The sequence below is a fragment of the Corvus hawaiiensis genome, chromosome 15 (genome assembly GCF_020740725.1).
Source record: "Corvus hawaiiensis isolate bCorHaw1 chromosome 15, bCorHaw1.pri.cur, whole genome shotgun sequence".
In the NCBI taxonomy this organism is placed as follows: Eukaryota; Metazoa; Chordata; class Aves; order Passeriformes; family Corvidae; genus Corvus; species Corvus hawaiiensis.
Window position 1 is genome coordinate 8,467,604 of NC_063227.1, and position 17,599 is coordinate 8,485,202.

The following is a 17,599-nucleotide window of genomic DNA, read 5'->3' on the forward strand; positions in this document are numbered from 1 at the left end:
ATTTCGCCTCATAGATTGCATAAAGGACAGGAAAGTTTTGATAAATTGGGGAACTAGAGGTAAGATCTTGCTTTCTGCGGTGGGAGTGGGGAGACTTAGGAGGGCTGGGATCCTCTCTTTCCTCACCATCACCACTCCTCTCCTGCGCTGCCCTGTGCGCGAGCTTGACCTCGGGACTGGGGATGTTCAGTCACTGAAACTTTTGTCCAGTCCATAGATTGGATTGGGACTGAAGCAGTTTTGGGCCACTCGGCTCCTCCGCCACCCCCTCCTCAGACAACTCCCGGGCGGCGGCAGTGCCGTACGGCGGGCGGAGGGAGGGAGGGAGGGATGCCCGGGGGCCGGGAGCTGCCCCGCGGGCTCGGCGCTGCCCGTGCCGCTGCCGGCGGGCTCCGCTCTCCGCCGGGCCGGCTCGGGGCTGTCCCTGACCTATTTCGCTGCCGCAGCGGGGCCGTGCCGGCGGCGCCAGCCGGAGCCGGGGCGCGGAGGGCGCTGTCGGGGCGGTGCGGGGCGGTGCTGCCGTTGCCCGGAGACGCTCGCAAGCCCCGCCGGGGAGGGGAGGGGAGGGGAGGGGGCTGCGCGGCGGCGGCAGTCGGTGCGGCGGGGCGCGCCCGGCACGCAGCGCTCCGCTCCCGCAGGAAGCGGCCCGGGGCGGGGGCGGCCGCTCGCAGCCATGCCGGGCCCGGGGCGCTGAGCCGGCCCCGCCGCCGCCCCGCACAATGGAGGAGGAGAGGTGGGTACCTCCGCTAGCCTTTGTGTCTGCCCGGAGCGCGGCGGGATGGGGATGCCCTTCCCCGGGGTGCGAGCGATGCGGGGCTGTGCGCAGGAATGCGGGGCGCGGCTGCGGGGACCTCCGCTCCCCGCCGGCAGGAATGCCTCCTGCGATGGGCGCCCGCCGTGCTATTCATGGATGTTGCAATGTCATGGTGACAGGCGGCTTCGCCCCGCGTGCCCACGCCGAGGCAGAGGAGGGGGTTCCGTAGGATGTGTTTCGGATGTGATTAAGGACGTGAGGGGGGCAGGTCGGGGGGCGTTCGCTAAAATGGAGGTGCGGGGCAGGGGGCTGGGATGCAGGACGTGGGGGTGGGATGCAGGACGGCGGGGGGGTAGCTGCCCCGCCGGCTCGCCTCGCCGGCACGATGTGCTGGGCTTGTGTGTGCCCTGCCTGCGCCTGGAACCTCGGGCAGCCGACTTCGGCATTCCGCTGAAGACAGACTCACTGATACTTGCTGCTTTTTTGAGTCACGAGTGAAAATCCGTAATATCTGTGAATCCTTCGGGGGTCGATTTTCCAGCAGCGCGTGTGGAAGCCGAGCACTGTGCGGTGTTAGGGCAGTGCAGGGGATCCCGCGTCTCCCTCGCACGGTAGCCGGGCCGTATAGACTTTATTCCTGCCAGGCGGCTCTATTGCTCCAAAACCTGCGGGAAGCAGTGTTTACCGAGTCGACTTAATGTCCACTGAACCCATAAAAGATACTATCGCTGCGCAGGGACCTAGTGAATGCCAGAGAGACGTTCAGTGTTTTGGCTCTGCCCTTATTACTCCCTTCTGTCAGGTGCCTTTCACACACCAGAAGCTACTTCTGCTGCTTCAAATGAAACATTAAACTGGTCTGAGTTTTTTTACAATATTCTTTTAAAAACAGGATATGCTGAGTGCTTCCTTTTGTGCTGGTGACCTTGCTGGGGGTAGGGGAACAGAGAGGGGGCTTGACCTGCTGGTAGGACTAAATGTCAGGGCTTGACAGGAGTTTTGTTTAAATATGATACATTAGAAAATTAAGCTGGAGTCAACCCCCAAATTCTGGAAATTTTCCTTCTGTTGAGGGAAAACATTCGCAGCAGCCTGTAGGAGTTGTTTTCCAAGCTCTAAAGGGCAGCTTTCTACCCTTCTGTGACTCAAGGGTTGTAATTGTTTGTGTTTTTAACATGCAAAACCTTTCATCCTGCCACATTTCTCATTGTAGGGCTTCTGCTTCCTGTAATGGTGCCAACAGTCACCTCTGAATATTAATCCAAATATTAATTAATTGCAAGGGCCTTGAAATCTTAGTTTGTCACGCTAGATGCCAGCTCATGGAATGGGATTCCTTTTTTTTTTTCTTTTTTCTTTATTTGTATAAGTGAGCCTGTGTTTGAGGAAGTGGAACAGAGCTGTTTTGATACCCCAGGCTGGGATCATCCTTGGCACAGTTGCTTATACTTTTTTTTTTGATGGTTACGAGCAATGGTCTCATTTTGACTGGAGGTCTTTTTCCGGGGATACAGTGGTGAAAAAGCCACTAGGAAAATACCTGGACTATTTTACCTTATCCTGTTGTTTCCAGACCATCTGTTTTTAGGGCATGAAGGACTATCCCCATCAGCATGTTCTCTGCCTCTGGAAGTGAGGAATGATTACCCAAATTGCTGCTTGCATTTCTAATTTTCAGGAAGAGGAAGGCAGTCCTGAACTGGTTACGGGCAGTAATGATGTGGGGTTTGACTCTTGGCAAGGAAAGCTGGAAATATTCACCTGCTTTCTGGTTCAAAAGGGCATGGTGTGTGGGGCTGTGCTGGGGCTGCTTTGCCTGCTCGGAGCAAGTCCTGGGAGGAGGTGTTTAAAAATGACCATGGTGGGCGAGCACGGTGGGCTCATTCTGTGCTTATTGCTGTGCTTTTGCCCGGCATTTCAGCTCAGATCTGTGTCAGGCAGACTGGTCCTCAAATTTTACACTTGATAACTTTCATAACGTCAGAGTTCCCCCTGGTTTTTAATATTTCTGCATTTTCCATTTTCGTAGTCAGTGAGGATCCATGTTACTTGTGCTCACATCACCTCTGACTCTGGTCCCAAGCCTGCCCAGACTCAAATATCCTGTTAACTTGCACACCCAGGATGTTCAGTGGTATCATGTGCCCATGTCATTGCACATGAGCAGAAGCAGCTGGGGGCAATGGAGATTTAACCTGAAACACTCACATTTGGTAATAAAATATTTCAGAATCTTGGTTCTCTTTTACTGTGGTGATAGGGACTTTTATTTTATGGAGAAATTGCAGAAGGTTTACAGTTGGGCATGATACTCTGGTTCTGAATTTGCAAGATGTTTTTGAGTTGGAATAGAAAAAAACCTCTGGAATGTTAATTTTTTTTGGTTAAAATATTAAAACACCTGTAGTTTTATATTTGAGTGAAGGTAGTCTGTGGTATCTGTTTGAGAAATACAATATTTGCCTTTGAAAGCAAATGCTATTGTCATATTTAAGTTATTTTGTGTTGTTTCCATTACTGACAGCAAAGACTTTTCTTCTCACTAGTTCCCAAAGTCTTCTTTCCCCTTGAGGTCTCCTTTGATATGAATATCCTTTCGGGGATCTGCTGTATGCCAACTGTGTATTTTCCTAAGCTAATGTCTCCATGTTGATGCAGGCACTGAAAAAAAATCAACAAAATAGGAAAATAATATTGCTATTAAAAGAAAAATAATCCTTTCCGTTATGCTGCCTCCCATATGTTTTAATGATAATGCATTTCTCTGAAATCCTCTCAAAATCCAGTTCAGTATGTGGATTCCTTCAGTCACAATTTTTTGAATGTCTTTGTATGTACCTAAAGACAAATTCAGAAATTGCGATTTTTATAACTATGCCGTTACACTGATAGGTTTTCCTTACTGTGTCTGCCTGACTCCAGGAATAAAACTATTGGGCATAATGTATTTCTCCTGTTATTTGGGACATTGATTCTAAACAGAGAATTAGGCCATTTAAGGTAAAATGAGTTTTCATTTTGCTTAGCCTAAACCAGTATTTTGGTCTCCATTTACCTTTGTAGAGGTGTTAAAGTTTTGAACACTACTAACTGCTATTGGGCACCTGGCATATTTTTAGATCAGAGTGATGTCAAACCTCTCAGAAACTGCAGATTAACATTTTCTGGTGATGATTGCTACATATCCCACAAAGAAGCTCCATAGGCTTTGGAAATTTATGGCTAGCAGACATTTCTAAATTAATACAAGGATATGAAGCCCCTACAGTGGTGCTGGATTGCCCGTGCAGGACACTGATCCCGGCTGAGTCTTTGGCCAAGCTTGTGGTGCTGAGGCTCTGTGGTGCTAGGGGACAACCAGGAGAGCAGAGCTCAGCCTGTGGTGCTCAGGCAGGAGAGGAGAGCAGCTCCCAGAGATCCCCCAGGATGCACAGTGGGATGAGCCTGGGCTGGAAATGTCTGGGGACCCATCACCTCCCCAGTGTGAGCCTGGTGGTGGTCACGTTGGATTAGAGCTGAGTCCAGAGGCTCTTCTCCCAGAAACATGAGCAGAAACTCGTCCTTCTGTGCTCTGAAGGAGAGAGTATTTGAGATCTGCCCTTCCTTCAGGATGAACTCCCGGCTCCCATAAAGCCAGTGTTAGAATTGGATTTGGCAGAGCTGGGATTTTTGTTCCTGGGGTTTACCAGCTCTCTGCACGGCAGTAATCTTGCCAGCGGACAGTTTATCTCTAAGGAAGGCTTTTATTCTTTCACATAATCTACAAAGACATCTGTAATTACTGCTGGTAACTACGGCAACCCAACTTCATAGCTGAAACATGCGGGCAGCAGAACGGTGGGTTATGGGTTTTTAAAATACCTTTCTGTCAGCTGAGTTGTGGCCACACTTGGGCAGGAGCTGGGCTGTGAACCCTGGCAACCTGAGCGCAGCTCTGCTAGGGGGTCCTGGAGAGGAGAAACACAGTGTCAACAGGGTGGTGATTATTAGCTTCACTGGCCTAATTGGGGACCCTCAAATCAGGGTTCATTTGTTCTACTTGGGGACATCATTGAAAGGCCACGCAGGAGGTGGCAGTGGGGTTGGCACTGTCTGAAACCAAGAGCCTCTCTGCTCATTTTAGGAGCATCCTGCTGTGTCTGTAAAGAGGATGTTCATCTGGCCCAGGGAAATTAAATCATTTGTCCATTCACTCAGTGCACGGCCTTGGATAGCCCAGGAATAGAACAAATTGCTCCTGGCAGCTGGCTCATGAGTCCTGCTGGTGTAGTAGGACATCAGCTTGGCAAACATGGGGGGATGTCCCTGTGGTCATGGGGTGCAGGGGCTCCAGCGTGTCCAGTTGGTCTTGGCTGGTATCTTTGATCAGAGGACCCTATTCCTCCTTTGGTTTGATCCATTAAAATAACAACAGGGTAATAAATGTAATAATTCTTAGCCTTGTGGAGGGAAAAAGGTCAGAAAAAGCTGTGAAATGTAATGATTTGGTCTTCTCAGGGGCAGCTTTTGCTTTCTGGCAGGTTGCATGTGCTCAGAGCATTCAGGTTCTTGCATTTTTATGTTGGAAATGCGTCAGTGATCTCTGAGAGTATGTGCATGGAGGTGTAAAATATCTCTCCCAGATAAAATCATCCTCTGTCCGTTACAGGAATTCTATGGAATCAGTCTTAAAGATGAGTTAAAGGCTCTTAGACATTAATGCTTCAAATCTGGTTTTTTTATGAGTCACTTGGAAAAAACTTTAAATAGCATAGCTTGATCTTTTTTGAAACAAGTTTTTAACCAGACAATCTGCGGTATTTTCTTATGTTAAGCCTTTGGCAAATTCTGAAATCTGCCCCTTTTAATTATGCTGAGGATGTCTCTTAGGATGTTTTTTTAAAAATTACCTTTCCTGCTTTTTAGGAAGAGCTGATTGATCTTTTTCCAAAATCCTAAAGCAAGGTTTTTTTTTGCTTTTAAAATACACAGACAAATGTTGGTGGAGTTGAGGCTTTATAAAAGGCTTGTTGACCTGACATTTACTTTGGAGTTCAGTGAAACTTGCTGTGTCCTTTGAACTATATCTTTTGCCAGTGGAAAAGTTTGAACATAATGAATCTTTGGTCTCCGGCACTGGAGAGGTAATAGATAAATCTCAGCAGTGCGATTGTTCTTATTAAAGAGCCCCCATGATTTCTGTGTGCATGGCTTGATTTTGGGTCTGTGAGGTGTGTCTGTGGGGCTGCTCGGGGCAGTGTCCTGTTGGGATCCAGCTGTCCTGCCCCGGGAGCAATGGGAGTGGCTCTCCCTGACGCTGCCTTTCAGTTTCACTTTCTTTTTTTAATACTTTTTTCTTTTTTGTTTACTTTGCTTGCTTCCTGTACGCGTTTCAGCTTTGGAGCCTGAAAGCTCCGTGAAGTCACTTGCACTTCTAGAGCCTCGTTTTTCCCTCCTTGGCTCCATCGTGCCATGGGGGCAGGTTTAGCTGTTTAAAAATCAAGGGTTTATGCTGGGGTGTTTAAAGCTGTGGTCAAACTTCACCTGGCCTAAAGTTTCAACGAGGGCTTTTGATAGACACAGCACTGAGGCTTAGCTGGGTTTGGCCATGTCCCTGGAGCGATGAGGCTTCCTCACTGCACTGTGCAGAGCTGGGGAAGAGCCAAGTGCCAGCACAGCTCCATGTCCATGAGCACCTCTGGCAGTATGTGTGGCACAGAATGAGTTCAGCTTTCTTCAGGGATAGAAAAGCTGTTTGTGTCGTTGCCTGGTACCAGTCCCTTGAATACTGAACATTTAACACGAGGTATTCTCCTTTCTGTTTTTTTTTTAAATCCAGCCATACTAAGCTAATTGGATGACGACTATAACGGAGTCTGGGAAGTTGTCCCCCTCACTGGGACATGTGCTGAGTGATGTTGTGCTCAGCCTTGTGGCTTCACTTGTGACTGAAAATATTTCACTTGCTCAGCAACCTGAAAGAATTGGACTTGGCTGGTTTTTGGCCTTTGTCTCAGGCACAAAGCTGGAGGCTGCTCAGTATGCAGGCGTGGATTCGAGCTGTGTGCAACTTGGCTGCTGCTCAGCCTCTTGCTTCTCGAGGCAGGAGAGTGCAGCCCATCAAAGACTGCTGGGGGGGCAGAGAGCTTTGTGTGGTGTCAAGGGACATGGGGATGGTGACAGCCACTGGTCAGGAGCAGGCAATGGGGAGGATGTAATGTTCAGCAAGGGTCTCACACTGTCAGGTGGTTGTAAATAGCAAATAATGTGTTTTTCAAAGTGCAAGTCATTGTATGTAAGTGTACGTGTATATAGATCTATATGTGCATGCATACACACCTAGGCAGGGGCTGACGGGGTATTCTGGGAAGGATCCTTCCACACTGTTTTACTCTTCTTCAGACATCACCTTCTGGCCATCAGTAGAAACAGGATGCTGGGCTGCCGAGACTGCTGGTTTAACCTGATTCAGCCTTTTTTATCATGATACCAGCCCAACTAGGAAAGCTGGCAGGGAGGAGGGGACAAAAGTAAAGGAGACTGTCCTTTGGAAGGGAAAGCTCTGAGAGGGTCTCCAGTCAGGCACTTGGGGTGATGGAGTTGCCTCCTGACATCTGCCATTCTCTTGGAGTTGGCTTTCGACAGGACAACCCTCCTTGACTTGTCTTGTTTGCCTTTGCCTGCGAGGGGTTTGAGGGGTGAGCCATGGGCACGAGCAGAACAGGGACCTGCCTCAAAGTGCTGCTTCTTTGACAGGTGGGAGCCTTTAGCTCCGAGTGATTTCACAGGCTTTTGGATCAGGGAGATGGAGATATTGACCTGCTGTCAATTGTGTGTAAAGAGCAAATGCTCCCAACAAAGTAATGAGGACACGTATGTGCCTTAGGCACCTGTTGGCCTGATTAAACACAGCACATAGCTGGGTGCCTCTGGTTCAACATTACCTCTGTAGCTGGTGGTTCTGGTAGGAAGGTTTAATAATTCATTCCATATGTTTCAGTGGCAATAAATAGATCTGTTTCTGAAATGGAAATTGGATGTGGCTTCAGTAAAGGTTTGAAAGCTGCACAGGGAGTTTTAATAGCCCTTTTCTACTTCCCTCTAAAGAAGATGCGAGTCATGTATTGTGTGCTTGCCTTTTTCAGATGGGACATTGAAGACTAAACTTTTTCTCTGTATGAATGTTAAAAAACCCCTGGTACTCTTGCAGTTCCCAGTGCTGAAGTCTGTTTCTATTCAGTGAGGCAATTATGTTCTGGCTTGAATTTCAACTTACACTGCTTTCCTGGCCTGAAGCCTGTAAGACTGGGCTTTGTCCTCAGGTGTTTGGCACTTTTTTCTTTTCTTCCCTGCTGGCTGATATGTGGGCTGAGTTGGCTTTCAACATCCATGCAGAAGTAGCTGCATTTTTTGATGCTCTTGATGTGGAGAACCTAAACTGACTAACAGACTTGTGAGTAAGTCCATGCTTAATACCCTGTGCTGCAGTTTTAGGATGCTTGTTTTTCTAAAGTGCCTTTTAATCAAACTTTCTACTCCATTTTTGTTCCTGTTTTTAGCATTAAGCAGAGTTCCCGTTCCTCTGAGGCAGCTGAAGATGAAAAGGACCAGCGTACAGTGACAGTCAATCCCTCTCACATGAGAAAGGCTTTCAAGGTCATGAATGAATTACGGAGGTACACTTTTGACTTACTGGGCACCCTCTCTAGTTTAGCAGAATTGTGCTGGTTGAGAGACATAGAAAATAGTCTGTGCCATCTTTGTTACAGCTAATGATTGCAGGTAGAATATTGATCAACAAATAGGAAGCTAAAATAAAGTCCTTTTGTGGTGGGCTGGTCTCCCCAGTCTCAGACCTCTGTCTTCCCAAAAACATTACCTGAGCCACAGCCTTCATTCACAGGTGATAATTCGTTTAGTCTTTTCCATTACTTACAGCAAATTCAGCTGTAAACTATGTTCTTAACTGAGGTAATGGTCTGAAACCCAATAATAGAACATTACAGACATTAAGACACCTACACATAATTACAGACCAAAGATTATTAATGTACTGTTCTTAGTCTCTTTGACTAGCAGCATCACTCAGTCTGGGCTTAGCACTCCAAAGTAAGGGGCAAAAAAAAAAAAAAAAAGCAAGTACTCAGGAAGAATGTCAGCTCTCTTCTTGCAAATTGAAAAATCCTGATATTAGTTAGAAGAGAACACCTTGGTCTTTACACAGTTGTGTGGGTACAGGGAGAACAGAGGCTGAAAAAATATCTCTGAACACAGCTTTGAAAACTGCTGTCATCACATCAGCAGTGTGGTGGCAGTGGTTCAGCCTGAGTTGTTTCTCAGTTGCTGTTAACCCACAAACCACACAGAAGTTCAGTGAACATTTCTCTGACTAGTTCATTGGACTTACTCACCCTTCTAATTTTAAAAAGAATTCTTATGGAAAGTGTGTGTGTGATACACATGAATGTATGAGCTCCCTAGCTGTCGAGATGATGTGGTGAAAGCAGGTAACATCCTTTGCTCTTCCTGCACACTCCAAGTACTCAAAAGATGCTGTAAAAGCTACTTATTCTCCATGGATTAAGTAGTTTCCTAATATACAAGTTCTCTAGTGTGGAGAAAGATTGGAAATGTTTCCTTCCACAGATATCTGACAGTGCTTCTCTGTTGCATAGGAACAGAATATGGAAATATTGTAACAATTACATGAAGCAGGGTATGTTGTAATTTTTTTACTTATAACTGGCATCCTTCTGGTCCTTTCTTTGTACTGAAAGCAAAGGATCTGAAACTAAAGGCTTGTGCAGCTACATTCAGACATCTATTGTGCTACTATTATTCCTTTCTTAATTGAAGCATAGTGGGAATCAGTGGAGACAGACAATGTTTCTTAGTGCCTGTGGTTAGGTATCTTGGGCAATGGTGAACAGATAAAATGTAGTAGACTGAAAGCTGCCCTTAAGGACCTGTATAATGTTTTCATCTTCTGGCTACTCTTTTTTTTTTGTTGGCTCCTGCTGCTGTTGTGGAATATGTGGTTTTCACATCTCTTCAATGTGCACTGAGCTTGGGATCTGTTCAGCTGTCAGCAATCAGTGTTAATAGATACCTTGAATAACAATTTCTCCCTTCACATGCATCCACAAATCTCATTCAGAGGGTCTAGAAAAGTCATGCTAAGTCTTTAGCCTATATACTATATAGAATCATGGAATTGTTTAGGTTGGAAAAGACCTCTCTGGTCATTGAGTCCAACCCTTAAACCAGCACTGCCAAGGCCACCACTAAATCATGTCCCTAAGTGCCACTTAGGCTTTTAGTTTGAAAATGTGGATGAAATTATTTTATGAGTGGTACTTTTGATGGCTGTAGCCCAAAGAGGAATTGAACAGAGCACCTTTTACATAAGCTAAAAGAAATGAGGAAGCTTCCATTAAGAGGCTCTTAGAGTTCCCCTCATTGCCCTTTCCCCTTCCAAATTGGGATAAATGTAGAGTACAGACTGCCAGTTTCTACTTTCTTCCTGTTTTCCAACTGTAACCCTGCATTTCACAGCTGTTTTGTTCACATATTTCAATATATGGGGAAGAGACATACCTGGTCCATTAGAAGCTCTGTGTATATTTATTTGATAATGCAGTTTCCTAAAGACAAAGTTCAGTGTGGAGATAAGTATTTCCAAAGAGAAGACAACATCTAGATTTACAGACTCTGATCCTTTTTCAGGCTTGACATTTGAAAAGAACACCCTTAGTTTGCATTTGTATGCTTAAGCATCTTAAACCAACTTATTGGGAGGCTGAGCACTCCTTGCTGTCGGCATCTTCGAAGCTCTGTGCAAACATTAACTAATGAATCCTCAAAGGACATACGTGGGGCAAGTAGAAAAGGTCACTCGTTAATGAAGTGGCTTTTCCAAAGCTCTACAATGAGTCAGTGGGGGAGCTTAGAAGGTTTCTTTTTTGGTTTCTGTCTGGAACCCTGTTCTTTATCCCAATGACTCTTAATCCCAGACTAATTCATGAGGTAAATGAAGTCCTCAGGCCCATGGATAAACTCCAGTGATTGATACCTCCTCTCTGGCAGATGGCTGAGGCAGCTTCTGCACTTACCAGTGACAGGATCTATTTTGGTGGCCACATTCTTTAGTGACAAGCATGGAAGGAAGTACAGAAATCACTTCATTTTTCATTCTACCTTTTCCCTGTGGAAAGATGAAAGGGCTGCTGGTGTTCCCTTGCATGTCTATTTCTTGCCTTACAGACTTGCTAGAGCCTGGCCCCAGGTAGTGCCCAAATCTTTAAGCTCTTCTGCCCCTTCTCCAAGCCCTGCTTGTTTGAGAGGTGAAGGAGCCCCTTACCCTTCATTCTTGGGACAGCATGTATGCCTAGTTTGGCTTCCAGGTTTTTTTTCCTAGGAAAGCAGAACCACAGGCGGGGCTGCAGCCTCAGGAGGATCCAGCCTCTGCTTTGTAGGCAAACAGTGACAGGAGCTGGTAGCTGAAGGGTTAGAGGACCTTCCCCTGGGATTTGGCAGAAGCTCAGGTGCCATGTCTATAATAGCTGGTCTTCCATTTTTTTGGCCTGTATTGATGTAGCTTTTTGACCAGGAATTCTGAAATTCTGATCTTTGTCTTTTCTGGTATTTTCCCAGCAAGCGGCTCCTCTGTGATGTGGTGATTGTGGCCGAAACCGTGGAGATGGAAGCTCACCGGGTGGTGCTTGCAGCCTGCAGCCCTTATTTCTGTGCCATGTTTACAGGTACTGCTTTTGACACCAGACTGTGCTTGGGCTGAACGGGCCATTGCAGTCCCCAGGCCTCAGGCTGTGTCTCTGTCAGGAGCTGCAGCACAGGCAGGAGAGGGTTTGCTTGAGAGAGAAGTGGTACCGATGGGTCTGCAGATTGCTGTACTTGATGGATGATGCTGGTCATTCTTGACTAATTCCTGTGGGGTGGCTGTATGGCTGTGGGGTGAGTGGATAGCATGTGGGGCACTGTGAGGTTACTGTGGAGTTTGGCTCACTGCTTTATGGGTTAGTATTTTTTCACCTAACAAGACCTTGGATCATGAAAACATTGTCATCAAGCACGTGTTCAGTGCCCTAAATGTTCATGGTGCACATCAAAGAGGTTGCTGGCACAGGAGTTGTAGTTTCAAGGCTCAGTCCTGCCGATACTGATTTGGCAGTCACAGATGTTTAATCTCCCATGGCACTTCTTTCTGCTGCCTGAAATAACACCGTTGTTCTCTTGATCCCAGTGAGTTTTAGCAGCCCAGCTTTTTAACAGGGTGAGTTGCTGCAGTCCAATGTGTTTTGGTAAAGACAGAAAGGAAGAAGAGGACAAAATTCTTTCTCTGATCACCTGATTCCCAGAGCAGGTGCCCTTCAAAGGCTGTGCCCAGATGGGGCAGCAAAAAAAACCCAAAGAAAGCTAAGTCAATCCTGAAGGAGGGGAGTGAGCAGCTTATTTAAGTCATTCTAGTAAAATTAGTCTGGTCAGAAACTCCTTAGCTTCTTTCCTTTTCCTTGCCCTTATTTCCAGGATAGGAACTGACAAATACAAAGAAAATGATTGTACACCCCAGGGGATAGTTGTTACTGTCCCTGAGCTCCAACATAAATGAGGTTCAGGGGTTTTTCCCCTGTTTCATGTTCATTTGCTTGTGGTCTGGGCCTTTCTTCTTCCTTTTAAAAACCTTGAGATTAGACCTAGTTTAATTCACTTTGCTGGAAGCAGAACACAGCATTTCTCAGGAAAAAGCTTGTCATTTGTGAAGCTTTTTTCCCTTCTGTAATGGAGGTGGGGGGAAAACCTCCAGTGTAAAATGTGAGGAGAGATGTGACACTCCCCATGGTGGCTTTATCAGTGTGGTGGGCTAAGGTGGAGAGCATCTGTGTTCTCTGGGGCACTGGTGCTGCACCCTGAAGTTGGTACTGGCTGTGGTAGTGAGGCAGAGGAGCAAACACTGCTCAGAAGCAACTGTGTTTGAGGGCACCTCGAGCTCGACTTGTGATGCTTGTTCCTGATGAGAAGTTTAATAAAGAAAAGCTCTTGGAAAAACCTTCTGATCCTTAGAGGTCATCTGAGTGGGAAGGTGGTGGTGCAGGGCTGCTCATGTTTCCATGCAGGAATTCTCTGGGCCGTGTAATCCCTCACTCTCTGAGTTAAACAGTAATCAGCTAACCCGTCATGTGGCTGGCTCAGAGCTCCCCTGGGCTGGGTGACAGCCTTGGCAGCCGCCTGTCCCCTCCCCCTGACAAGTCCCCGGGGGCAGAGGGTCAGGCAAAGACCGGCTCTCCCTTTGCTTTCAGTCTAGCTATCCCCAAATTCCTAAGGTCTGGATCTCTCTCTTTCGAAGACAGAGCGTGTGATCTCCTTCCAGCTGCGTGGCAGTTCATTCCCTGCGAGGAGACAGTGTAAAATCACAGCTTCAGCACGAGCTGGTTGTTGTGACTTGGTTTTTTTTGCACTGCACATCAGTGATGGAGCCAAGGGATCAGGTTCAGCTGCACTGTGGGGGCATTTGCAGGAGCTGCATATGCACACTGAATTCTTACTGGAGGGGTCCCCCAGCAGTGCTGGCAGCCACGAGTGAGTAGTGAGTGATCAGTGTGGAGCTGTGAACAGTGGGAACCACACTGAAACCCACAGCTCATCCACCTTTGCCCACCGCTTGCTCTGCAGGCTCTGTCCCTGTCAGCTGGGCCTGACTTTGGAGCCATGGTTGACCTTGTGATGACCTTGTATCCTCTGGTTAGCCATTCCTCTTTGAAGTATTCCTGGAAAGTCTGGAAATGGGTAGGCACATTTTCCATTTGTAACTTCCACTGCTGAAGGAGAGATGGGACTCAGCCCTTCCTGAGTGTCCCTTTCCATACTGGCTTACTAGAGCATTTTGGATGCTGGTCCTTGTTGGCACTATTCTGTGGGGATGATTTGGGACAGTAATTTCTGTCTATTTAGAAGAAAACACAATCATGTTAGAAAGGGCAACAAATAGTTCAGTGACACTGCTAGGACTGCTCCTGTCAGATACCTTTGGAATTTTGGAAGTGCTGAAGGAGGAAGCAGAAACCTCCCTTGCAGGTCTTGTATGCTGCTTCAAAGCACTCACCCCATGTGTGAGAGGCTGTGGTTTTGTTATCCAATGCACTCGTATTCTCCCTCAGCACATCTGTGACTTAGGAAACAGCCAAAGCTGTGGCTATACACTGGAAAGCCTCTCTGGAGTGCAGCATTCAGGAGGCAGGGCAGGCTGCTGTGCTGGGTAAACACAGTGCCATGGGCTGCTGCAGTTTTGAGGGTAGTTTGTCTTGTGACAAAACAGAGCTCTGCTCTCTCCTTGCCTTCATGAGCAGAGGGGAGTGGAAAAAGCACTGCTGGGTGTTGAATGTGGTGCAGGAAAGGCAATGCCTTCATGGGGGGCTGCAGACTGTCCCCTAAAGAGGATCTGTTCAGAGCCACCCTGCCTGTTTTGCCTGCCTTTGCTCCCTCACACCTCGTCCCTTGTGTCTGCTTGGCTGCAGTGGTGCAGGGACGGGATCTGTGCAGTGCCTCCTGCAAGGCAGCCCTTCCCACCACAGTCCTTATGAGAGATAATGCTAGTGCTTTGAATTATTCTGTAATTAAGGTATCAGGTGGGGCTCGAGTCTGACTTTATAAAAGACACCCTAGGAGCTGGGTTTTGTGGGGTTTAAGGTGTAGGGTTTCTTTTCTGGAGAGATGTGAGATGAGATGCCCTCAATGGTCCCTCACTCAGCTGCCCACAGCGCTGCTCCAGAGGCTTGCCCTGGGTCTGTGCTTGGAGGAAGGGGCAGCCTGGTGCCTGCTCCTGGTCTGCACCAATCCTGCCTTGGTTCACTTGTGGTGTCTCCCGGTTCTTCCCCATTCCACAGCACTAGAGACTTGTCCACCCTGTGACGAGTGGGAGGGACTCGATCATGCCGAGTCAGATCCCATCCAACCGTGGGCGCAGCACAGGAGACTCCCCTCCTGGGGTGCCTGGGCTGGTCCCAGAGCAGAGGCAGTGGAGGCTGTTAGTATGCAGGGCTGGCAGCTTGCTGGTGGGCGGGGAAGCCCACACAGCTTTTATTTTTGTTGCCTGTGTCACATGGATGCCACGACGACAGATGATGTTATTGGATTGGTCCCCCCAAGCTATTTCTGCATCGATCTCTGGGTGTGTGTGGCTGAGCCCCTCCTTGCATTGAGGGTCCTGCAGGGCTCTGGGCTCCCCATGCAGGGGGTTTGGTGGGTGCTCCTTACAGGCACCTCCAGCACCACAGGGCTGATGGGGACTGGTCTGTTCTCAGAAGCACCCTCTCATCTCTGGAGATGTTTGGGGTTTTTTGAGGGGAGGAAGTGTGTGAAGATGACATTTTGTCAATTAAAAAGTCCTACCTGCTTTGAAGGCCTCCCAAATGTAGGTCATTTATCCCTTTGTACTGGTACATTTGTATTCATGGACTTCTCTGAATAACATCTTATTATTCAGTTTGAAAAATTGAATTTGGGGCAAATATTATTTCAGTTCTTGGGATGTTGTTGACTGTTCTAACACTCATGGTCCCACCCCACTCCTATTATTTGCCTCCTTATTCACATAAGGAAAGTCAGCAAAGTTCAATTAGCAGGATCCAGGTTTTGCTCAAGCTTGGATCCTGTTTAGCATCTGACTCTGTGCTCTGCACTTACTGTGCCCAGCCACGTCTGGTGGAACGCTGCACGGAGATGTAGGTTGTAATTACTTCTGTAGGCTGCAGGAAATATTTTTCCACTTAATCCCACAGCGGTACTGAGTCACCAGATTTCCAAGAGTAGTGATTATTCATGCCCAGGTTTAAGAATTGACATTTCTTCATGCTCTCTTTGTTTAGCTTTATTTTTCCACTTATCATTTTCTTTCCGCTTGGGAGTTTGTTCTTTCTTTTCTGTGGAGATCCTGGTGATTAAATCCTGGGTGAAGTCACCATGTATGGGGATGCTGGAAGGACTGTGGAGTCCTTTCTCCTCCCTGCAGCATGTTTTTGTTCCTCTGACGTGCTCCTGTTACCTGGGGGGTGAGGAGGTGTGCATAAAGCTATGGGTCATGAATAGGCTCTTACACAGCTAAGGGGCTTTACTTGTATTTTCAGGGAGGAAATTATTGCACTAGTTCCACATGCTTTTGAGTTACGGATTTAGAGAAAGGGTACAGTTTGGATCCAAAGGTGTGAGGTTGGGAAGGTGAGAGATGAGAACTGCATCTTTCTGTGTGGATGCTTTGCGCAAGGTGCAAGTGATGGATGGGTTACAGCAGGGTAATTTAGGAGAGAAGCTTGCTGCATGCTGGGTGTAACTGCTGCCCTGTGTGCTTATTTTCCTGACTAGGTTTCAGCTTCTTTCTAAAGAAAAAGAATAACACGGCATTGTTTTTAATGTAGGGTATACCACAAAATAGCCTAATGTAGCTGTTGCAACATACTCATTCTATCTATATGTATATGTATTTAAAAAAATGTAAATATATTTTTAATAAATATATATAAAAATATATTTTTCAAAGACCTTCCTAAGACATGTCCACAGTCTCTTTGAGGCTGTCCCTGTACTGAGACATGATTGACAGGCATACTGGGGTTTTTTAGCTCCTATGTTTGAATGCAGGTGAACCATTGTCGGGGTCCCTGGCCCCTGGTCAGCCTCGTTCCCATTGGTTGGTTTGTGTTCCCCTGCGCGGGCAGAAGGACCCTCGGGTCCCGTGATTGCAGCAGTTCCTCAGCAGATCCCGGCCATGCAGCTGGAGAAATAAACATCTCTGAAACATCTATCAAGAATCAGTCCATATATATTTCTTTTCCACGGGCCTCGTTGTCTGATACGCGTGTTAAAGTATCCGCACTGTAACAAACGGTGGGTAATGCGGGCAGAATGATCCCCGATCCCTAAGGACAGCAACTGATTTGTGAGTAAACTCTGGATTTCTCTTCTTGTTTTTGTTTTGCTATTCCATCTCTAAACTATGGAGGAACTGTGGAAAGACTCTTGGCTCTCCGAGCCGCATATGGACATTTATCTTAAACTTGAAAAGGTTCTTGAACAACGATTTGTAAATTTTAGCTTAATTCAAGCTCAAAAGGAACTGAAACACTTCCTGGCATGGTTGTTTAAGAACTTTTTCTGTGTTTCTTGGGATTTAATACTTACCAAAGACTTTTGGACACAGTTAATTTCTGAGTCAAAATATATGCTGATGGAAGAATATTTTCATGAATATTATTTAATTACCAAGACTGTTGAGCAATGTCAGCTGTGTCCTTGCAAAGTTAAAACTGCTTCAGGGACCGTGCGACCCAGGCCACGTGGACCGAGCGCTCTGCGAGCAGCAGCGAGGCAGTTCCCACGTGCGGGCAGAGTGACACGAGCCGCAGTGTCGGCAGCAGAGCGAGGTGTGGCGGGAGCCTGCCCGGCCCCGCACAGCGCGTGGTGGAGCGAGCCCTGTGAGAGGAGCGGCACGTGGGCGACGGCTGGCGGCAGTGGAGCGGAGCTGCGCCTACCCGAAACGCGCGCTGGAGCAGGGCATGGGGGGGTCATCGCTCGGGGGCCCGGCTGAGACGTGGGTGCGGCACCAGGCAGCCGCAGCGCAGCTGAGAGCAGAAGCGGCAGCACGCGGGGAGCTGAGCGGTGCGGCCTGGCCCGGCCCGCATGGCCCCGAATGTGACCCCGGGAAGAGCGCGCAGGCACCAGCAGCTCCGATGGCCCCAGCAGCCCTGGCAGTTCCAACATGGAAGCGAGCGAAGACAAAAGAGAAAGCAAAAACACAGTGAGACAGAAAACAGAAGCCACTCAGAAAAAGGAAAAAATCACCGTAGCTAAGGTTTTAGG

General features: G+C 47.6%; 1 protein-coding gene across 2 annotated transcripts in view; it reads left to right on the plus strand.

Annotated features, from left to right (window-relative positions):
• The first annotated feature begins 632 nt into the window (after positions 1 to 632).
• The window catches only part of KLHL3 (kelch like family member 3), a 51,116-nt gene continuing 34,149 nt past the window's right edge, over positions 633 to 17,599 (plus strand). Inside the window, exons 1-3 of one of the 2 annotated variants that reach the window (XM_048319618.1) lie at positions 633 to 733; positions 8,293 to 8,409; positions 11,387 to 11,493. In XM_048319618.1, the coding sequence (XP_048175575.1) occupies positions 720 to 733; positions 8,293 to 8,409; positions 11,387 to 11,493 (238 nt within the window). In that variant the 5' untranslated portion in view covers positions 633 to 719. Of the gene's footprint in view, positions 734 to 8,292; positions 8,410 to 11,386; positions 11,494 to 17,599 lie in introns of those variants that run through there. The other variant, XM_048319617.1, reaches the window with a different exon arrangement.